General features: G+C 43.3%; 1 protein-coding gene across 2 annotated transcripts in view; it reads left to right on the plus strand.

Moving 5' to 3' along the window:
- Positions 1–24489, plus strand: part of TXNRD1 (thioredoxin reductase 1) — a 169976-nt gene that overhangs the window by 20710 nt on the left and 124777 nt on the right. The window contains exon 1 of one of the 2 annotated variants that reach the window (XM_073651549.1): positions 5180–5216. The exons of the other annotated variant lie outside the window; for it this stretch is intronic. Within the exon in view, the coding sequence (XP_073507650.1) occupies positions 5195–5216 (22 nt within the window). The 5' untranslated portion in view covers positions 5180–5194. Of the gene's footprint in view, positions 1–5179; positions 5217–24489 lie in introns of those variants that run through there. 2 annotated transcript variants of the gene reach the window in all.

Genomic DNA, 24489 nt, shown 5'->3' on the forward strand with positions numbered 1-24489 from the left:
AATCTGGTTGATAAACTTCACTCAGAGACTGACCATCGCAAATGGCATACTTTATTACGTAGACATGGGGTTAAATAGCATTCTCCTTCTAGGTGGGATTAGTAAAATTTATTGCTCTTTTCTGATAACTCGGCACACTGTAATTTGTTCATCCATGTATCTTTTGACCTTAGTAACGCCTTAGGAATTCCGATGGGAGGGGGTGAGTTTGTCTCTCAGCGCCATCTTTGCCAACTCGACATGAATCTCTCTGTTATCACCCGTGCACATGCATACGTCATTCCCAGGAAATCATTTAGTTGTTCGTGTCTACAAATTAGAACAGAAGCTGTTAGTTATATGTTCATTAACTATTAACATAATCCATGTGCATATACACATTTGCATACATACATACACATAGATTATTCCATCATCTCTATATTGATTCACACTGATTAGGTAATCTATTAAAAGAAATTAATTGATTTTCTATAATATATATATTTTACCTTGACAAGACTAGTGTTCCTCAGGCTTATCAGAGGAATTGATTTGATGGCACCTGTCTTCCCATTTTTAATTTATTCTTTGGTTTATCATCACACATATAGCAAATAAAATAATCAATAATGTCTATTAATCAATCGGATTATGGATCCTAGTAACAAAAGCTTCATAGTCAGCTCCAAATAGCGTTGTCTTATGCTGGATCTTTGAGATCATTGTTAGGGGATCATTATTGTTAGAACCTGTCCTGGAGGATGCTCTAGTACTTCGGCGGGCCAGCTTGACCCTGTCAACACAGGGCATTTATATTTTCATGACTGAGAGCTATAGCTTGAAGCACTTGTCCATAATGCAAAGTTTGATATGGTCCTTACCTGTCATGAGGGTTTATGTTTCTGCAATCCGAAGATATGCCAAATTTATCGAAACCGCTTGAGCCACTGTGATAAATTTGGTACAGTCTTGTTTAAGTTTACACTGTCTAAAGTAAAACTGCCCGAATGTATTTTTTTTTTATGTGATGCCAAATTTGTGTTTATTTTTAAAAACGTTCATAGAGCGTCCACATTAGAACACACAGTTCTTTTCTTTATTTGCCTATATGTACATCAGGATATATTTGCTTTTAAGCAACTGCAATTAGTTGGAGTTAAATGATGCACATTTCATGGATTCCAGGAAGTGATGGAGTAAAACCTTCTCTCCTGGAGACCAGGGAGTGAAACAAGAATGCATTATCTGTGGAATGAGCAAATTATCAAAGAACATTGCCTGTGTACATCACTGAAATTAAATCTGAAAACACATGTTCAATTAATATAAACAGCACTCCCATGAACCATCATGAGACTCATGAAAAAGTGGGAACGATATCTGACAGAGAACATAAAGACTCATGAAGGCCAATAAAGTGTAAGGGTCTGTTTACATGGACTGACCATCTGCAATAAACTACCGGTAAGGGTTTTTCCAATCGGGGGTCATTTAATAACCTGTACACGCAGGCAGATTAAAGAAATCGATGCGCACTGAGCGATCTGTAATACATCACTCGGTGCACATAGGCTGCTAATGGTTCTCAGTAGTGTAAGTCCTATTTATGCAGGACAATGCACCGCCGAGAATTATTATCTTTTGTGCTGTGCAAAGATCATTTCACCCGATAAATGAGCATTTTGTTCATTCATTGGGTCATCAGCAGCCTGTTTACACTGAAAGATAATCATTAAACAAGCATTATTAAGAACGTTTGTTCACAATAATCTTTCAGTATAAATGCACCCTAAGGCTATGTGCCCACGATGCAGAAATGCTGCATATTTTTTCCGCTTCTCCCTGGCAGGAAAAACGCATGCGGATTTTACATGCGTTTTTCCTGCCAGGTAGAAGCGTTTGTCAAGCGTTTTTTCATGCATTTCTGCATGCGGGTTATCAAGCGCTTTTCAAAACGATTTTAACATCACTTGGGAAAGTGCTTGACAACTTGGTCACACTATATAAATCCATGCAACCGGCATGGATTTATAGTAGTGTGACCAAGTTAGTTAAAAAAAAAAGAATAAGAATGGTAAAAAATAAAAAATAAAGATTATACTTACCTTCCGATGTCCTCCCGGTGTTTTCTCTGCTCCGTCCGGTGTCTTGGACGGCTCGCGGTGGTGTGAAGGACCTGTGGTGACGTCATTGAGTCATGTGTCAGGTCACATGACTCAATGACATCATGGCAGGTCCTTCACAACACCGCGACCCATACAGCAGACCAGACGGAGGAGAAAAAACACCAGGAGGACATCGGAAGGTAAGTATAATCTTTATTTTTTATTTTAAATTCTTTTTTTTACAGGTTCCATGGTACCCAGGTCTGGATGAGAGTCTCTTCTTCTCCGGACCTGGGTACCATCGGCACATTGAACAGTGTGATATCCGCATGTGCATATGTAGTGATGCGGATGTCACGCGGTCCAATGCAAGTCAATGGCGGCGATTACGCTGCGTATCCGCAAAATTAATGGACATGCTGCGTATTTTTCCGCAATGATAATCCGCAGTGGAAATTTCCGCAGCATGTGCACAGCACATGTGGATTATCATTGGGGACCATGGGGCACGTATTACCAAGCATTTTTTTAAGCGTTTTCGCTGAGGAAATTCTGCGGCAAAAACGCATAGTGGGCACGCAGCCTAAGAGACGAGTGAGGAAATAAGAAGATGTGGCAAAGAAGAAAGAACAGGATCATACAGGGAAGGGCTGGGTACACCAATTGGTGGCAGTATTTGTGACCAGAATTTTGTGTATAGGAAATCCAGCATGACCAAATGCAGTGGAATTTGTTCTGTCTATCTGAAAGAATAGAGGTAGGGTACTCATTCACCATGTGTGGAGAGAGGCATTGCTTGAACTTAAAGAAAGAAAAGTTGTTGCTTTTTTAGCTATAGGCAATTGTTTTTTTTTGTAACTATTAGAAGAAACACAATAGAGATAAAGTTTTGGGATAGTTTTGATATAAATGCATTACATTTAACTTCCAAGAGGTTTTAAGGATATGTTCTGTTATATAATCCTTAAATATCACAGCCTCTTATATCCTAAACCACAGCCTCTTAATCCTTGGAAATTTTTACCAAATGTGGAGCGTATTCTTGGCGGAGCACTCTAGAAAGCAATTACGAGAAGAACAATATGGACAATGCTGGTCAAGTGTGAGATACCATTTATATTAGTTTAGATGATAAGTTTATTGTGAATTCCCCTGAAGCAAGAGGTCCAAATTTAGAATTTCCATTTAGTAACAAAGAACCATCGCTATCTTTTTTTATAACTATTGAAGTTGGTGTTTATTTTAGAACTGAAAAGCACACTTTTGAATTCTCTACTGGTAGTATTGTATAGGTCTTTATTTAAATACATTGCCCCAATTATTTTGATAATGGTGATGTGATGGATTGCCTCTATGTGTACTGTGAGACAAAGCCCGTAATTGTTCTACCCAAGTTATGGAACTGTTAAGACATTTTATTTCAATGTAAACATATCTGGTCAGACTGCTCTAACATGGTAACAAAGCAGTTTGTGATATGCAAATATCAAATGCATGTATGATGCCTACTTAGTATGCCGTAGAGAATGAACACGTGATAACCTTAACTTCTCTCTAGGGTTTCACAATCCTTTGGCTAATTTTAACTCCTAACTACATGCAGCTAACATTTACAGAGATGGCAATTAGTAATTAACATCTAGTGACATGACTACCGATTGTGGCATCAAGCAGTTAAGCAGGTTAGGGTGAAAGCTCACTCTATGACCCCTTTGGCATGACTGCAATGCAATCGATGGATTACCATGACATCCAGGTGCCTGAAGAATGCCTTTAAGTCTTCCTTCTGTGTATGCCTGTTAGGCCCTGCCAAAGGGCTTTCTATAAGTAATACCCTTGCACAAACACAGCTCTATTCAAGCATGGTGACAGAGGACCTCCGTTGTTGTGATTGGTGGAGGTCTTCACATTGGCACCCCCATGATCAGATCGTTATCACTGATTGTGTGTGTTAGACTCATCTGGTCAGTTGCGTTCTCAAAGCCACAGGTCAGGGTGAAAACATGGACCTAGGATGTTGGCACAGCAGGCTATAAGGCACAAAACAAACAGGGTAGGAGACAACAGGAGCCACAGAACTGGAAGGGCAGATGAAGAGGAAAATGGCAGGTCTGAAGCAGCATACGGATGTAAATAGCAGAAACCACATCAGATAATATTTTAATGTGAACAGGCTCTAACAGTTTATGATGCTACAGCAAATAATGGATTTGTAGAAATCACAAGAGTTTGCAAAGATTAATGCAGTATAGTGAATATTCTGTAGATATCACTTTACAATGCTTACTGCAAACGATGGATTAATCAACAGGTCTTGAGGGGCAGTAAATGCTAATTGTAGAAATCAGAGTAGTTTGAGGAGATAACAATAGAATACTCTGAATGGTGGCAATCTCCAAGCATACAGCAACAGAACACATTCTAGTATCAATTCTCAGACACAGGGACATCAAATCCCATCCCTATTCCATCCCACCTCCTGCCCAACCTTACCACCTTGCTTATATCAGCCCTAACCCAACTCTTCAACTTATCATTAACCTCTGGTATCCCCCCTTTTAAACATGCAACTATCACGCCCATCTCAAAGAAGCCATTCCTTCACCCAACCTCTACATCCAGCTTTTGCCCCATATCATTACTCGATCTAACCTCAAAACTCCTTGAGCAGCATGTTCACATTGGGCTATCACGTCTCATCTTACACAGTCTTTGACAACCTACAATCCGGCTTCCATCTCCACCACTCCACTGAAACCAAAGTTACTAACGACCTACTAATTGCCAAAGCTAACAAATACTCTGTACTCCTCCCCCTAGACCTATCCTCTGCCTTCAACACAGTCAACCACTCCCTTCTACTACATATTCCTTTACTGGTCTACTATTCGCCAGCAAATTCAGTTTAAATTACTAATGATTTACAAGGCTGTCCTTAATCTGTTTTCACCATACATCGCCAAACTAATCTTCTGATATCTTCCCAAACGTAATCTCTAGTCCTTACAAGACCCCCTTCTCTCCTCCAACCTTGTAGGTTCCTCAACCAACAGTCTTCAAGATTTTGTCTTCTACAATTCAAACCTTCAGATGCAACCTGGAAATTTATGCCTTCAGAAAAGCCTACAGGTAACAATAATCCTGCTGCCACCTCACTACCACTTTAGCTGCTGCAACTCCCGAACTACTGTCTCCTTCCCCAATACCCTGTAGTTTGTAAGCCCATGAGGGTATTGTCTTCTCCCCCACTGTACCTATCTCTCATAGTTTGATTGTTCATTGTTGCCATCATTCATTGGAATCAGAAAATTCTCTTTGAAAGCATACATTATGTAGCGTCGGCGTCCCTGCCTCCTGCTAGGCAGAGACGCCGTTCCTCTCACCTCCCTGCTCCGTCCTCGGCGTCCCCTTCCCGCGCTGCTGGCAGCGCTCGCCGCTTCCCGGGCACTGTGCTTAGGGCGCGCGCGCTCCCTCTCTCTTAAAGGGGCCGCGCGCCGTCCTAAGGAGTCCCCGGCCAATTGCCGGTGGAGCTCCCATATATAAGGCACCTCCTCCAAAATGGAGGTGCCCGAACAAAGTTGTTGCAAAGCCTTTCAACTCTGCTTCAGCCCTCAGGTCCCATTGCCAGTCTGCTTTCCAGCTCTGTCTACCTGCTTGCATTCCTGCGGTCCGACAGTCTGTCTACCTGCATCCGCCAGTCTGTCTATGGACCAGTCCGCCTGCGGATCAGGAAGCACCTGCCTGATACCTGCCTGATACCTGCCTGAGATCACCTGCCAGCCAGCTGAGAGACTCTTACCCGCTCACCTGGGAGCGCTCACCTGCTACCCGCCAGCTAGCCTACCTGGAGGCTCTGCCGTCACTTGCCGTGACCACCTGCCAGCCAGCCGAGAGACTCTTACCCGCTCACCTGGGAGCGCTCACCTGCTACCCGCCTGCTAGCCTACCTGGAGGCTTTGCCGTCACTTGCCGTGACCACCTGCCTGTCTAGAGACTCTTACCCTGCTGTCACTTGCCGTGACCACCTGCCTGTCTAGAGACTCTTACCCTGCTGTCACTTGCCGTGACCACCCGCCTGTCAAGAGACTGTTCCCGTCACTTGCCGTGACCTCCTGCCCTACTACCCAGAGACTGTTCCTGTCACTTGCCGTGACTACCTGCCCGCCTTCCCTGGGAGCCACCCGCTTCCTTACAAGGACTGCCCCTTTGTATAGTAGCCCAGAGGTTCCACCTCCCAGACCCGTTACACATTATTACTGTTAAACAAACTATTTAATGTGTATGGCCACCTTGAGACTTTGTGACATAGTTTTATTCACAATGGTGGATTTTTTGGAACATTCCAATAGGAATTGGAGATTGATTACATAAATATACTCTATTTTCATAATTAATATTACCATTGTGCCACTAAGGAAGAACACACACAGAGAGATGAAGAGGAAAGGAATGACCTGTGGACTGTAAGGGAAGGAGATGACTGCATTGTTTAGAAAACTAACTTGTTTTAAATTTGCATGAACTGCTGATGTGTCTTCCTCCTAATGAAATTAATAACCTACAGTGAACATTTGGCAGGAAAAGAAAACATACACACATTCATGACATAGCAAAATGAATGCGAGAGACATTAAGTGGAGACCAGCTATAGTGTGCTGAATCATTCTTTGGAGCTCACTGACTTTCAGTATGTTGATGTTAGGCTTAGTTCACATGAGCATATAAAAAAATCATCAGATTTTCATCCAGAAAAAAAAAGCAATTTTCATCTTAATTGTCATTCTCATGCAATCCACCTAGTATTTGTTTTTATACATCAGTAGTTCTTATAATACAGAAAAAACACACTTCTGGTTTCCATCTGGTTACTGGAGGCCTATAGGAACATTAAAGTATATGTTGAGAAAACATCCAGACATATACTGTAGGCTAAAGGTGTCTAAGTGTCCGCGCTCCTCCGCATACAATGATGATCTCGTGTCCGATGGATAGATGTAAGAATTTTATTAAATAAAAGCCACATTCAAACGCGTTTGAATGTGGCTTTTATTTAATAAAATTCTTACATCTATCCATCGGACACGAGATCATCATTGTATGCGGAGGAGCGCGGACATTTAGACACCTTTCCTCTTCTACATTGGTTTGTTGATACATTTTGGAAACCCTGCTAGGGTTGGTGTTATATGCAGCTCTCCACATTAGCTCTTATATGTGTTGTGCATCATCACAACATGGTGAGCGTCCTTTTTATTATTCAACCATTGTTTCATTGGGTAACAGCACCATTTGCGCCCCTATTCTATTTTGTTTTATAATATATAGGCTAAGCGCACAGATATAATATGCACTTAGCCTATCTTTTAACATAAAAATCTGCCTGCCGATTCTTTGTCTTCATTTCTGCTTGTTACATTTTTTTCTTTTTCTGATATTCATTTATGTTTGTTTATTCAGAGAACTTTTATAAAATGACAGGAGAATTAAATATAGTAAAAATGGAATATTATGCAGACAAATTGTGTTATTAATAGGAACAAAAATGTCTATAAGTTCTATAAATTAAGTTTTTATACTTAATTTTAAAAGGACCACATGATGTGTAGCTTCATTTTTTGGGTGGTTGAGCTGGGGAGGAGGGCAATATCCATGGCCCATCCCAGCCTATTAATATCTTCCCACAGATGTTTGCTTAGCCTTTGCTGGTTATTAAAAATAGGGGGGACCCCACATCATTTTTTTGGGGGTCCCCCTTTTTAATAATCAGTAAAGGCTAAGCAGGCAGCTCTAAGCTGATATTAATAGGCTGGGAAGCTTCATGTTTATTGGCCCCTTCCCAGACTACTAAGACCAGCTTACAGCTGTCTGCTTTCCCTTAGCTGGTTATTAAAAATAAAGGGGACTCCATGCCATTTTTTTAATTTTTTTAATTAAATTATTATCTAAAAACAAATACAGAAAACTACACATGCAAAGGACTGATTATATATCTCACTGACATCTATCTATATCTGTATATAAGATTGCTTTATTAGTTTGAAAACTAACTTTAAATGACATAGAGAATGACAGTATGTAAAAGCTGATGTTAAAAACACATTGCATACAGATTGCATATGCATATCATACGGATGCTAGCTGATAAAAATCTCATTGTATTTGTATGAAACTCCCATGACACTCGTGCAACGTGTCCGAGAGCAGTAGTTGTGACCGAGCTGCTGTCCGCTTGCGCTCTGGCAATTTGCAGAAAGAGGGTGTCCCAGTTTCAGTGTGATGTAGGGTGTGGGGGGCATCACACTCACTTGTAGGCCGCAGGCCTCCAATTCCTTCAGGCTTCCGTCCACAGGAGCACACAATGCATGGGACACCAAGTTCTTTGTATCAGTCAAACTTTTACTAAACAGTCTAAATTCATCAGGTGGGCACAAGTGGGATAGGGCACAGCAATTCGCACTTCCTTCCTCCTTAGTACAACTCCTCTTCTGTGTTGCCACCCGTTCGTTCTGGACTACCCTCAAGCCCGCTGTCTCCATTGGCCTCAGGAATGCGTTGTCCACTCCGGCAGTGCATCCGGGACCTGCCACCTGCCCCTCATATAATTCCATGTCAACCGAGCTCGTGATGTCAGAAGACCAGGCCCGCTCCGTGTTAGCTGGCCCAAGCCCTAGGCTACGGATGCTGTTGGAATGTTCATCAAGGAACTCCATTTGGCCTCCCACTGCCTTGAACGTTTGGCCCATGCTGCCCCTAGCAATCCTCCCCACCTGAACTTGAACTCCACTATACACTTCATTAGCTGATACTGAACTCACTCTAACCAGAAAGTGCCCCCTTTTTACCAGAACTAGTGCCCACCCACTGGGTTAATCTTATTCTTAACCATTTCCTATCGTATATGCTAAACCTATTATCCTTGTTCTATACCTTATGCTATCCTAAGCTCTGCCTACTGAGGGCATGTGCATTGATGTCCTATGCAGTAGGGCAGAGCAAAGTGTACCTGCGCAGCCGGCAAGGCTACTACACAAGCGCGAGACTTCGTTGAGCTATGTGGATGACGCAGGACATGTCATCCACATCAATCAGAGCCAGAGGACTAGCAGAGAGGAGGAACAGACGCCGCAAGGAGGATGCCCATCAGATTGGACCAGTCTAATCTGAATATAGCGCGGGACCAAATTATATGGTATTTTTTAGGTATACAGGAGGAGTCAGGAGGCAATGTAATCATTTGTGAAATGCCTAACAGCAGAAAGAGGTGGTGGCATTTATTGGGATACTAAAAAACTGGTGACAGGTTCCATTTAATTTTGGATTTAAGTTATTTTTACAATTTGGTTTTAAACTAACTTACAATATGAATAGAAATAGCAGAACATGTATTGTTCTCTCATGCTAGTACTCTCAGGACTGCTCCATATAGCCGGACACTTTAACCCCTTCCCAACAGAGTGATTTTCCATTTTTTAGGCTTTCAGTTTTTCCTCCCCTTCTTAAAAGAGACATAACTTTTGTATTTTTCTCTATTCCAACTAGGCCGCAAGTCCTCCTAATGCAGTCGATCAAGAAATGCTGAGCTTCCTTTGCTCTGGCCGACCCACACCCCACTTGTCCTAACCCAGGCTAACCCCTGTACCGTACGTTGGTGTAGGAAGTGACGGCCCGTCTCACTCTTGTCTCCCTCGTTTCACCACAAGCATCGTCCCCTGGTCGAAGTCTCCTCTTGGATCTTCAGTGCTTGACCGACGGCGGGTGTCTCCTAAGCCTGGGGGAAAGAGGGCTGGGTTCCGTCTCTCGGCTGGCATAGTCTGGCCTCAGGAACTTGACTGGAGTAGATTGGGGGTTCGGGCCTTGACCGGCACAGTCTCGGCTCTGTGTCTTGGCCAGCGTGGATCTGGTCCTCGGGTCTTGACCAGCATAGTTGGGTCTCCGGATCTCGCTGGGCGTCATCTGGGCTCCATCTGCCAGGGCAATCGAGAAGAGCCGGGCCAGGCGCCAGAATTGGCATATCTGATGTGATGTGCCAATTCTATGGCGGCTGCAAAATTCTATTTTTAGGCTGGGAAGGGTACAATAACCAGGGACCTTCCCAGCCTGATAATATAAACCCACAGCTGTCTGCTTTACCTTGGCTGGTTATCACAAAATAGGAGGGACCCCACATCATTTTTTAATTATTTATTTAACAGGTTTAATAAGGCTAAGCACCCCTTAGTGCCAAATGAAAGGCACTAAAGGGTGAAAGTTTTTATATGTAGGGGGCTTGGGAAATTATATGTCTATAGGATATCTATCTATATATTTATTTATCTATATCTGTATATAAGATTGGTTTATTAGTTTGAATTACATAGAGAATTACAGTTTGTAAAACATGATTTTAAAAACACATTGCATACGGATGGCATACGCATGTAATACAGATGTCATACGGATGCTAGGTGAGGAAAAAGATCACACACTCGCATAGCACTCGCATGACATAAATTGAACCATATGGATTCCACTCGTCCAACTTTCCAGGAGCAGCATTGGAGCTATTTTTCATTATTATATTATTTATTTTTATTTTATATTTTTTATTTATAATGTGAGTGAGCCCTTACACTGCAATAATGCATAACAATGTTTTTGTATTACAATGCATTAGATCAGTGATCAGGCAAATAAAAGTTGAAGTGCCATAGAGGGACTAAGTAAAAAAGTAAAAAACGGTATAAAAAATATAAAGAACAAAAAAAAATGTGAAAAAATAGTATGCCAATAAATACATATATTTTATATAAAAAATAAAATAAACAAAAAAAGTACACATATTTGGCATCGTTGTGTCCGGGACGTCCTTATCTGTAAAACTGTCCCACTATTTAACCATTACAGTGAACACCATAAAAAATATAAAAACATGGCAAAAACTATGTTTTTTCATCATACTGCTGACACAAAAAGTGGAATAAAACACAATCAAAAAACGGTATCCCTGAAAACATCACATTGTTTCACAAAAAAACATGCGGAAACTCAGCTCCATCAGCAGAAAAAAACCCCGCTACAGCGCACAGAAGAATAAAGCTCTCATCACTTTTACCATACCTTGAAGCCAGGGAATGAAAAAACCAAAAACAAAAAGAAACAATTCCTGAAGTGCGGAATAGAAAGCGATCAAAAAAATGTTATATACAACAAAATGAGACTATGTAATCTACAACTCATCCCGCAAAAAGCAAGCTGTCACATAATTCCTTGGCTGAAAAATGAAAAAATTATAGCTCTCAAAATATGGTGATGCAAAAACTTTTGTGTACAAAAAACATTTTTTACTGTGTAAAAGTAGCAAAACCTAAAAAATAATGGGCACAATGTATTGGGCACTGCAATGTAATGGGTATTACAATGTATTGGGCACTACAATACCACAGTATTGCAGTATGTAGTAGAAATTACGGTCTACATTTGATGCATATGATGTGGGAGTGTAGACAGATAGGCCCATTTTGGAATGAGGTCATATCCTTGATAGAAATGGTGTATGGAGTGAAATTGTTAACAGATCCCCGTATATGTATATTGGGAATATTTGAGGATGGTATAGAAGTGAAATATTCTGCAGTGACCAAGTCAATCATCAGATCTCAACCCCATCAAGCATGTATTTACCATGCTTAAGATAAAACTTAAGGCAGAAAGACTCACAAACAAGCAACAAATGAAGTCAGCTGCCGTAAAGGCCTGGCAAAGCATTACAAAGGAGGAAACACAGCATTTGGTGACGCACATGGCTTCCAGACTTCAGACAATCATTGCCTGCAAAGGATTTTCAACAAAGTAGTAAAAATGAACATTTACAGGATATATTTGTTCCACCCCTTTAATTAAACCTGAAAGTCTACACTTCAATTGCATCTCAGTTGTTTAATTTTAAATAAAAAAATAATGGTATGCAGAGCCCAAATCATGAAAATTTGGTCACTGTCCAAATATTTCTGGACCTAACTGTACATGTAGTTTGAATATGACACAATTATGATGTCAGCGTGTAATTTGTTAACTTTGTTTTATTACTGTATTGATGCAGTAAGTTTGGTGCTGGGTCTGTATCTATGAATTAAGCTTGGTTGTTGTTGTTTCTGTATCTATATAATAAGCTTGGTTCTGTTACTTTATCTATGTAGTAAGCTTTGATCTGTTACTGTAACTATGCAGTAAGTGTTCACATCTTACCAGCTCACCAGGCTTGCTATTTGTTCTTCCCTCATCACAAGTAAACAAGCACTTAGGCATGTGTAGACAATCATATAAAGAAAAAAAGGATATCAGTACCCTCTTCCTAAACTTTAAAAACTAGCAGCTTGGTTTCTTGACATATATATATTTTGTGACCACACCTGAAATAATCTTTAATAGATATTCACGTAAACAGAAAACAGAGTGCTGTAATCCCTTTCTTCTTTATATGCAGCATGTTTCGGAGACTTAATTATTAATTCCCCTTTATGGTGAATTTGGTATAGTCGACTAGAACTAGATTATTACACTCAACAATAAAATTGCAACACTGGGAAGGAAAAGTTGCAGAATTACGGAAATCACAGGATCGACAGACAAGTTAATAACATGAAAATTCTGAAAAAATAGAAACAAATTTTTCAAAACCTCTAGATTTAGTCAGTATGGAGTATGAGTGTCACAAGCAGAAATATATGCACTTACATACCTTGGCATGCTACCAATGAGGTTATTAATCAAATCATCAAAATCTGCTGCTGCCAGGTCCCTTTGTAATTGCTGGCAAATTACACTCAGATGTGCTCAATGGGCGGTAAGTCTTGAGAAGCTGCAGACTATGGTAGCATGTTTAGAACATGCAGGTTGCTCTCAGTAGCATGAGACACACGTGGCCTGATGTTGTATTGTTGAAAAATGGCTCTGGGACAGTTTGGAGAAATGGCTATATCACTGGTTCCATGACCAAATCAATGTAACTCCGAGCTGTTAGTGTACATGGAAGGAAGATTAGAGGAGTTCAGCAACCACTCCACACAATAATACTGGCAGTACAACCAGTGTGATGTTCCCTTGTGAAGGACTTCTCATGGCTGTGCTCACTTACAATGTCAGGTCATCCCCATATTCTGTACATTTGTATTGCATGAACCTACAACTAACAGTAAGTCCTTAACAATGGTAAGGAGATATTGGTAGTTGTTACCAGCCATCATCAGACTGCAGACCATAGAGGAACCATAGTACTGATTAGATGCAGGCAGTATCACATATAAACGTATACATCCAGGTACCTTAAGGCTATGTGCCCACGTAGCAGATTTGATGCAGAGCGTTTTTGCCTCTCTCTGGCAGAAAAAAACGCATGCAGATTTACATGCGTTTTTTCTGCCAGAGAGAAGCGTTTTTTCAGCGTTTTTACATGCGTTTTCGCATGCATTTTTTCAAGCAGTTTTCCAAGCGATTTTAGCATCACTTGGAAAGTGCTTGACAAGTTGGTCACACAATATAAATCCATGCAACCGGCATGGATTTATAATGTGTGAACAACTGATGCTTTAAATGCAGCATCTATAGTAAAAAAAAGAGAATTAAAACGTTAAAAATAAAAAAAAACCTGTATACTCATCTCTCCGGTCTCCTCCAGTCTGCTCTCGGCGGCATCCTCTCTCCTCAGCGTCCCGCAGTGTACTGTCAGGACCTGCGGTGACGTCATTTAGGCAGCTGACGGTCACGCGACCATCACCTGACCGCCGACGTCAGCGGTCGCGTGACCTTCAGGTGACTAAATGATGTCACCGCAGGTCCTGACAGAACACCGCGGGACGCCAAGTAGAGAGGACGCCGCCGGAAGCAGACTGGGGGCCGCCGGAGAGGTGAAAATACAGTTTTTTTTTTATTTTTAACTTTTTTATTTTTTTTTTTCACCGCGTGGTAGCCGGGATGAAGAGGAGTTGTAGTCTCCTCTTCATCCCGGGTACCACACGCACCGCGATTACGCTGCAAATTCGCGACCATTGAATTTAATTGAAACGCAGCAAATCCACATATACCTGTGGGTTTGCTGCGTTTCAGTGTTCCTCAATGGCCGCGAATTTGCAGCGTAATCGCGGTAGAAATAGTCATGCTGCGTTTTGCAACGCAATGCGAATTCGGCGCTCAAATTAGCGCATCATGTGCATAGCACATCCGAATTCACATTGCTTTGCATGGCAGACTGTTTTACAAGCGTTTTCGTGGCGTTTTCGCAGCCGTAAAAACGCTACAAAAACGCTACGTGGGCACATGGCCTAAAGGTGACATGTTTTCTAATTGGAGTTTTTCTCCTACCTTTTGCCTCCATCTGGTACAGATGCCAGGATAACTTTTCACAGCCACAGCTCATCGCTGCAGACTTTTCTCCAGCCTTTTTCAGTATATCTCGACACAATGCCCTTAAAAATACAATTTATTATAATGTCCTCTGCATAAACGTATCTGTCTATGCTGTGCCCTAAATAAGCCTTTTATGATCTAGATTCCACATTGTTCGATCTTATGACCTATAAGTGCAACACTGTCTGCCTTTATGAGCTGTAACCGCCACATTGTCTGCCCTTATCAGCTATAACTGCCACACTTTCTGCCCTTATAAGCTATAACCGCCTCATTGTCTTGCTGTATGAACTATAAACGCCACATTGTCCGCTCTAATGAACAATGGCCTATACCATGGCTGCCCCCCCCACTGCTTTTATTTACGCTCTTTATAGCTCCACGCTATCCCCACAGCATGCTAACCCCTCTCCCATACTGTGCCCTCATTTTACGCAATGACTTCATACTGCCCACAATGCTGCCCTCTCCAAACTGTACCCTCTTCTCACCCTGCCTCACACACAGTATGGTGGTCACCACAACTTCTTTACACAGTATGATGCCGCCCCACAACTCCCCAAATATAGGATGATATTCACCACAGTCCCCATATACAGTACTATGTCGACCACAGCCCCCATATACAGTATGATATCCACCACAGCCTTTCATACTGTACAATGGCCTCAAAGCCCCCTATACATAATATAATGTCCCCCACAGGCTCCCATACAGTATAGTCACCACAGCCCCTCATTCAGCATAATGTCTCCCACAACTGCCATATACACAGTATAATGTCCTCCAGAGCCCCCCATACAGTATGTTGGCTCCCACATCCTCTTATACACAAAATCTCACCCACAGTCATCCATATACAGTATAATATCCCTCACAGACTGCCTATCGGTATGGTCACCACAGACTCCCATACAGTATAATGTCCCAACAGACCCCCATGCAGTATGGAGACTCCCACGGCCCTCAATTCAGTGGCTAAATTATATAAGAAAAATAAATAAAAGCTTATACTTAAATAATACAGGCTCCCTATCTGCCACAGCCTGCATCACCTCTTCTATTTTATGTAACAGTGGGGGCCGGCGGCACAGTGTAGTAATGTCATCAAGCCACCGGACATCCTTTTCTTGGTGCCTGCCTCCAACAGGCTAGAAGTAGCGTACATCCCGCAGTATTATCCGGCGGAGTAAGGAGCCGATTAGAGCTCCTCTGCTCCAGTCTCTGTGCTCACATCTTCAATTGTATTGCAAAAATAATTGAATGCCAGGAGGGAATACCGACCAGGGTGAAGGCAAAGAGAGCTGTTCTGAATGCCAGCGGCTGCAGGCATAGCACATTTAGTAATTTTTCATTTTCAAATTGCACAACCTTTTAATCATTGAGGCAAGAGCTGCTGCCCTAGCCACGCAGGTGCCTATCCTTACCTACCTATTGTCCCAGCCCTGGTTATGTCTTATTGAAGGAACTGAACTATACTGCACCACCTATAGCTCGTGGTCCTGCCTATTACTAAATTGGATTATGCATCTTTGTTCCCAAAATGAAAATAATACTCAGTTTGAACCAGCACCATCTTTTAACCATGGTTATATTTAAAATCCTGCTACCTCTGCTTTTATAAGGCAAGTGTAGTTTAAAAAGTTACGGATAATTTGTTACTCATGGGCTAACCTCCAGGCTAAAAATTGTCAGCTAGATTCTGCCCCAGCTAGTGTTGCCACCAGAACCATTGATATCAATCATTAATCTGTAAATTTAAGGTTTCTAATTAATCTAACAGTTCTTCTCATATACCTTCTATGAAAATGGTAGCACAAACTATTTAATTTCAGTGTAAATTTGTAAACCACAAAAGCACTTTCCATTTTTGAAATAAGGGTATGATTTATGTTTTCCTTGATCATTCTGTCTTTGACGAGGATATCTCGTCAAAGCCTCTGGCGAAACGTGCGTTGGATCTGGTCACTTGGGGGTCAGTATTGGCTATCTTACTCCCTTCATACATACATTTGCATTATATCACCTTTCCAATGACAGTATAACTATGTTCTTGTCTCTATAGAGTTTACATTTAGCACTATGCACTTTATTTTGTAATTTATTTAGGGATCCTGTTGCACATCTATGTCTTGTTTTGGTACATGATTGATTGATTTCTGTATGAATATAATGGGATAGCTACTACCCCTTTGTGACTTTTTTGTTGTGTTACTTTTCCCATACACATATACATATATATATATATATATATATATATATATATATATATATATATTTTTTTTATTGTCTTTATTTATCAATAAATGTTATATTTTATACTGCTCTAGTTCCTGTGTCATATATGTAGGTTATTATAGTTGCAGACACATGAACGTCTGATTATTGCCCTATACAGATTTTGAGTAATCGCTCTGTCTCCTAACCAAGATTTTGGTTTTAATAGACCTTGTCAGTGGTGTACTATTTCTAAGGCTGTGTTCACATGCTGCTACAATGGTGTGATTTTTGCCGCAATAATGCAACACGATTGCTCAATAATGCCACGATTTTCAAAAATTCCCACGATAGTGATAAGATGCACTGCAGCCTTAAAGTGTGACTGCAGTCAAAAGGTATATGTTTGATTTCACCAAACTACTCTCAGAATTTTTCTCAATTTATGCTGACTTTAAAATCTTGCTTACAGTTTTTTCCAAGAAAAGCATACTTTGAAATCTGCCGGTGACCAAGCTGCACGAGTGACTAGTCAGAAAGACTTGTCCCTGGCGACTTCTCCCCGCCTACTTCCCTTGAGTAACATTCTCTCCCTGCGTGTGTGTATAGGGAGAAACCTGTGAGTCACTTGCAGCGCAGCGGGTGAGGAGAAGCCGCTGGGGATCCCCCTTTCCAACTAGTCTTGCGTGCAGCTTGGTCCCCAGCGGCTTTTAAAATATGTTTTTCTTTGACACACCGCAACGTTTCAGAGTCAAACATATCTGGCTGAAATCAGTGACTGATACATACTGCCTGCAGATCGGACAGCATGTATCAGCTGTTGGGTTCCATTTAAATGTGGTATAGAAACAACAACGGATACTGGAAGCCTGTGCTAGCATTTCTTCTGTGGTGTTGCTATCAGTGTGTCAAGAGTGAGAGAAGAGGGTTGCACTGACAACTTAACACAATGGGCAGCACTTTGAACACATTTTATAAGTGGTCATAAACTTGTAAAAAACTCATGAAAGAATAAAGTTACGTTAAAACCAAGCACACCATTGTTTTTCTTATGAAATTCTCAATAAGCTTGATGTGTCACATGACCATCTTCCCATTGAAAATAATAAAGTTGAATCCAAAATGGCCGACTTCAAACTGGCTGCCATGGTCACCACCCATCTGGAAAAGTTTTCCCCCTCCCATATACTAATGTGCCATAAACAGGAAGTTGATATCATCAACCATTCCCATTTAATTTAGGTGTATCAATATAAATGGCCCACCCTGTAGTTATCTCCAAAATCACAAAATATTTCTGTTAGCCAAACTCTCGTGGTTCCAGAGCCCAATAATCAACAAGATAGCCTCTATCCTGTGGATAAAGGATAACTTGTGATTTTGGGAAAGCCCTTTTAAGCTCTTTTTGTTCTTTCACTACATGATTGTATCCCCTCCTTCTCTCAGTCTGTCTGTTGCATGGGGTGACTCAAAGGATGAGATTAAGGTTGGTCAATCTTACATCTTACTTTTTTTTTCTAGCTATATTATTAAATGAAATAATATAGGCATACATATTAATAACTGTAGTTGAAGGGGCTATTCCCAGAATCACACTATTTTTCTCAACACACAATAAATGCATACTTATTATTATTAGTGTTGAACATTCCGAAACTGTAATATCGGGTATCGGCCGATATTCGCGGTATCGGAGTTCCGATACTGAGTTCCGATATTTTTACAATATCGGATAGCGGAATCGGAAGTTCCCATAATGCCTGCGCTCTGCAGTGTCTCTGAAGGATGACAAGCTGGATGGCAGCGCTCAGTCGCGATCAAGCCTGTCATCAGAATGCCATCCCAGCGTGGGAGAATTCTCCTGATTGTTTAAAAGCCGGCGGCTTTTTACCGCCCGCCGGCTTTTTACCGCCCGCTGGCTTTTAAACAATCACTCAGCCCCATACTCGCTTCCCCACAGCCTCCCACCCCGATCCTCCGCTCCCCTCGCCACCTCCCATCCCGATCGTAAGTTAGGACCGGGCGGGGAGCACAGCACCAAGGAGCGGGGAGCGAAGGACCCAGGCAGGGAAGCCGGCAATGAAAAGACTTCACAGCCAGCTTTCCCGTTCTGTGCTGCGCTTTCCCGCCGGTTATTTCAAATGAACAGCTGACTTATCGGGTGATGCCGATCAGCTGTTCATTTGAAGTCGCCGCGGTGCCCTCAGAGGGTTCATGTGAGTTCATGCTTGACTGCATTGCATGAACTCACATGAACTTTCCCACGGCCGCACAGGTCAGCCTCACCTCCCAGACCATCAGCCCGTCATGATTGGTGTGTGCGGGTGTCTGTGCGATGTCTGCGGGTGTGTGCATGCAGGCAGACATAGGCCGATGTGACACTACTACTCCCATCGGCCTATGTCTGTCCCCCGTCCACTCGTGCCAGCAGGATCAGCTCGATGGGAGCAGTAGTTCCCATCAGCCTGATCCTGCTATTTAAATTGCCCTACTGTGTCCCCAATAAATTTTAAATACATTTCATTGGTGGCCAGTGGTTACCTAAAATAAATTAGTTTATACATTACCTGTCCCCGCCGATCGCCACCTAAAATAAAGTAAAAAATAAAAAACTACACCTATACTCACCTAGACACCTAATTCCCCGAAGCCATCGATCTCCTGTAATAAAATATAAAATAATAAACCACAACCTTATCCTTACCCCTCCGTAGTAGTCCACGAGTGTCCCACGAAGATCTCCAGTTTAGAGCGGCCACATAGAATGTGACCGCTCTGAACCGCTGCCGCTAGAATGACGGGGCCGTAAAGCAGCCCCGTCATTGCATAAGCGGGTTCACCGGAGTTCAGTCAGCTCCTTTACGGCCCTGCTGTACCGTGAGAAATTCCCACGGTACAGCAGTGCCGTAAAGGAGGTCTCCGGAGCTGCGCTGACTGAATGCACTCCGGTGACCTCAGTCAGTTGCTCCCGCTGCCGGGAGCGGACGTGTTCCTGGCAGTGTGAGCTTACAGCAGCCATGCACAGCTGTCACCATCTCCAGATGTGACAGTTGTGCATGGGATATCAGCGCAGGAACGTGGACAGGTAACTATTTTTTTTTAGTAAACTAAGAATTAAATAAAATGGTGTGTTTTATTTCAAATAAATTATTTTTTTCTGGGTGTAGTGTGCGTTTTTTCTTTTTAACACTTTGTAGGTTAGTAATGGGGGTGTCTTATAGACGCCCATCATTACTAACCTGGGCTTCATGGCAGCTGGCGCTGACATGAACCCCAACCCTATTACCCCCTGCCACCGCACCAGGGCAGCGTGGAAGAGCGAGGCTAAGTGCCAGAATTGGCGCATCCTATGGATGCGCCATTTCTGGGACGGCTGACGGCTGGTGTTTCTAGCCTGGGAGGGGGCCAATATTCATGGCACCCTTCCTGGGCTATTAATATCAGCCCCTAGCTGTCTGCCTAGCCTTTGCTAGCTATTAAAATAGGGGGGACCCCACGTCAATTTTTTGGGGGGGGTCTCCCATTTTAATAGTAAAGGCTAGGTATTCAGCTGGGGGCTGATATTAGTAGCCTGGGAAGCTCCGTGGGTATTACCCCCTTCCCAGGCTTCAAACATCTGCCCCAGCTGTCTGCTTAACCTCCGCTAGAGACTAAAATTATTGGGGATCCCACGCCAATTTTTTTTAAATAAATCCTTTATTTTAACACTAAATAACACTTGAGGGGTTAATAAAGATGCAGTCCCTAAATTATTATTTATTTTTTAATTAATTTTTCCCAAAAATTTTGACATGGGCTTTGCCATATTTTTGTATGCCAGCCAGGTACAGAATCCAGGAACGGGCTGCCCCCAACTCCCAGCTGCCTATTTGTACCTGGCCGGACACAACAATATAGGGAAGCCCTTTCTTTTTATTATTTCATGAATTTCATGAAATAAGTAAAAAAAATAATACGTGGGGCTTCGCCCTATTTTTGTGTCCAGCCAGGTACAACTAAGCAGCTGCGGGCTGGAATCCACAGCGCAGGGTGGCCCAAGCTTTGTAGGCCACCCTGCTGCGAACTGCAGTCCGCAGCCACCCCTGAAAATGTTGCGTTCATAGAAGCGCCATCCTCTGGCGCTGTATCCAGCTCATCCAGGGCCCTGGTGCGGTGGCTTACTGGGTAATAAAGGGGTTAGGGCCAACTTTGTATTATCCGCTGGCCCTAAGCCCGAAATTCATGGGGTCACGCCAATATTACACTGTGTTCCAAATTATTATGCAAATAATATTTTCTCAGATTTTCCCAAATTACCTTTATGAATTGCAGTCATTGTAATTTTCCAGTCAAATAACTATTAGAGTACAATTGAAAGGTTTTTGTACAAACTGCCTATGATAACAGTATATTTTTAAAAAAATAAAAAACCCAAACTGTACTCAAAATGCATGTTCCAAATTATTATGCACAGCAGAGTTTTCAACCTTTTCATTTTAATAAAGAACAAAAAAATTGTCATTTTTGAAATTATAAGCATTAGCAGGTTATTACAAGCTGAAATCAAACAGTTTTCAACTCAAAACTTTATTCTAGGTGATGTTACATTTGCACATAGGACCGCTTGTTCGAAAGGAGCTTCTGAACTCTCTCATCCATTGAATTTGTCAGGTTTTGGATGGTTTCTGCTTCAATTGTTTTGCATGAGGACAGAATACCCTCCCAGAGCTGTTGCTTAGATGTGAACTGCCTCCCGCCATCATAGACACTCCTTTTGATGATGCTCCAGAGGTTCTCAATGGGGTTGAGGTCAGGGGAGCATGGGTGCCACACCATAAGTTTGTCCCCTTTTATGCCCACAGCAGCCAGAGATGCAGATGTGTTATGTGCAGCATGAGACGGGGTGTAACGGGTCTGGGAGGCGGAACCTCTGGGCTTCTATACAAGGGGGCGGTCCTTGTAAGGGAGCGGGTGGCGACCAGGCAGGCAGTCACAGCAGGTGACCGGGACAGTCTCTAGAAGAACGGGTAGGAGGTCACGGCAAGTGACCGGGGCAGTCTCTGGATGAACGGGCAGATGGTCACGGCAAGTGACCGGGGCAGTCTCTGGGTGAACGGGCAGATGGTCACGGCAAGTGACCGGGGCAGTCTCTGGGTGAACGGGCAGATGGTCACGGCAAGTGACCGGGGCAGTCTCTGGGTGAACGGGCAGATGGTCACGGCAAGTGACCGGGGCAGTCTCTGGGTGAACGGGCAGATGGTCACGGCAAGTGACCAGGGCAGTCTCTGGGTAAAGGGTTGGTACGACCTGTGGCGGCTGATGGTAGACGTGAGCTCCCAGGTGAGCAGACGAGAGTCTCTGGATAAACGGGTGGTCACAGCATGTGACGGCGGAGCCTCCAGGAAGACCAACAGACAGGCGGCAGATGAGCGCTCCCAGGTGAGCGGGCAGAAGTCTCTGGACAGGCGGGTGGTCACAGCACGTGACGGCAGAGCCTCAGGTAGGCTAGCAGACAGGCAGCAGATGAGCGCTCCCAGGTGAGCGGGCAGGAGTCACTGGACAGGCAGGTGGTCACAGCACGTGACGGCAGAGCCTCCAGGTAGGCTAGCAGACAGGCAGCAGATGAGCGCTCCCAGGTGAGCGGGCAGGAGTCACTGGACAGGCAGGTGGTCACAGCATGTGACGGCGGAGCCTCCAGGTAGGCTAGCAGGCAGGTAGCAGATGTGCGCTCCCAGGTGAGCGGGCAAGCTGGTCCATAGACAGACTGACAAGAGTTGGAAGGCAGACCGTCGGACCTCAGGCAATCAGGCAGGTAGTTGATGTGCGCTCCCAGGTGAGCGGGCAAGCTGGTCCTTAGACAGACTGACAGGAGTAGTAAGGCAGACCATCGGACCTCAGGCTAGCAGGCAGGTAGCAGAATATCAGGCAGGAATAAGACAGCAGGCTGGCAGGAATCTGGCAGGTATCTGGCAGGTAACTGGCAACGGGACCTGAGGGCTGAAGCAGAGTAGTGAACAGTGCAACAACATTGCTCGGGCACCTCCATTTTGGAGGAGGTGCCTTATATATGGTGAAGTCCTCCGGCCATTGGCCGGGGACTCCTTAGGACGGCGCGCGCGGCCCCATTAAGAGGGAGGGAGCGCGCGCGCCCTAAGCACAGTGGCCGGGAAGGAGCGCGCGCTGCCAGCAGAGCGGGAGGAGGACGCCGGGCTCGGAGCAGAGAGGTGAGGGGAACAGCGTCCCTGCCTAGCAGAGGGCAGGGACGCCGACGCTACACGGGGCATTATCATGCATGAAAATGATCTTGCTGCTAAATGCACGGTTCTTCTTCTTGAACCATGGCAGGAAGTGCTGTTTGAGAAACTCAACATACATTATGGAGTTCATCTTTACCCCTTCAGGGATCCTAAAAGGGCCGACAATCTCTCTCCCCATGATTCCAGCCCAAAACATTACTCCACCTCCTCCTTGTTAGTGCCGTAGCCGTGTTTGCATGGGGTGTCCATCAACCAGCCATCCTCCACTCCATCCATCTGGACCATCGAGATCATTTCATGCATGATAATGCCCCGTCTCATGCTGCACATAACACATCTGCATCTCTGGCTGCTATGGGCATAAAAGGGGACAAACTTATGGTGTGGCACCCATGCTCCCCTGACCTCAACCCCATTGAGAACCTCTGGAGCATCATCAAAAGGAGTGTCTATGATGGCGGGAGGCAGTTCACATCTAAGCAACAGCTCTGGGAGGGTATTCTGTCCTCATGCAAAACAATTAAAGCAGAAACCATCCAGAACCTGACAAATTCAATGGACGAGAGAGTTCAGAAGCTCCTTTCGAACAAGGGGTCCTAAGTGCAAATGTAACATCACCTAGAATAAAGTTTTGAGTTGAAAACTGTTTGATTTCAGTTTGTAATAACCTGCTAATGCTTATAATTTCAAAAATGACCATTTTTTTGTTTTTTATTAAAATGAAAAGGTTGAAAACTCTGCTGTGCATAATAATTTGGAACATGCATTTTGAGTGGTTTGAGTTTTTTATTTTTTTAAAAATATACTGTTATCATAGGCAGTTTGTACAAAAACCTTTCAATTGTACTCTAATAGTTATTTGACTGGAAAATTACAATGACTGCTATTCATATAGGTAATTTGGGAAAATCTGAGAAAATATTATTTGCATAATAATTTGGAACACAGTGTAGACATGACCGCCATGAATTTCTAGTAAAGTATTTAAAAAAAGCACAACACCCAGAATAAAGTCCTTTAATTGAAATAAACACTCAATTCTTTATTGTTCTAAATTAAACTCTACTTACCGGCACGCCCATTCCAGCTGAAGCCAACGATCTCCTGCAATAAAAGTAAAATAATAAAGCAACATCATCCTTACCTTTCCATGGTTCCCAGGACAGCTTCAGCTCTGCTACATTCACATGACAGGCTGGATCGCAGCAGAAAGCTGCCATCCAGCCTGTCATCCCGCAGACACTGAGAAGCGCAAGCATTCTTGTGCTCCTCAGTGTCTGGCTGTGACAGCATCCAGATGAGCCGACAATGAACTCAGCTCACCTCATGCACGTCACTGACAGCGTGGGAGAATTTCTGGGGCGGCTGACGGCTGGTGTTTCTAGCCTGGGAGGGGGCCAATATTCATGGCACCCTTCCTGGGCTATTAATATCAGCCCCCAGCTGTCTGCCTAGCCTTTGCTAGCTATTAAAATAGGGGGGACCTCACGTCATTTTTTTGATGGGGTCCCCCATTTTAATAGCTAGAAAAGGCTAGGTACTTAGCTGGGGGCTGATATTAGTAGCCT

Source organism: Phyllobates terribilis, unplaced genomic scaffold (genome assembly GCF_046119375.1).
Source record: "Phyllobates terribilis strain yellow unplaced genomic scaffold, ASM4611937v1 Scaffold_11__3_contigs__length_659146591, whole genome shotgun sequence".
Classification (NCBI taxonomy): domain Eukaryota; kingdom Metazoa; phylum Chordata; class Amphibia; order Anura; family Dendrobatidae; genus Phyllobates; species Phyllobates terribilis.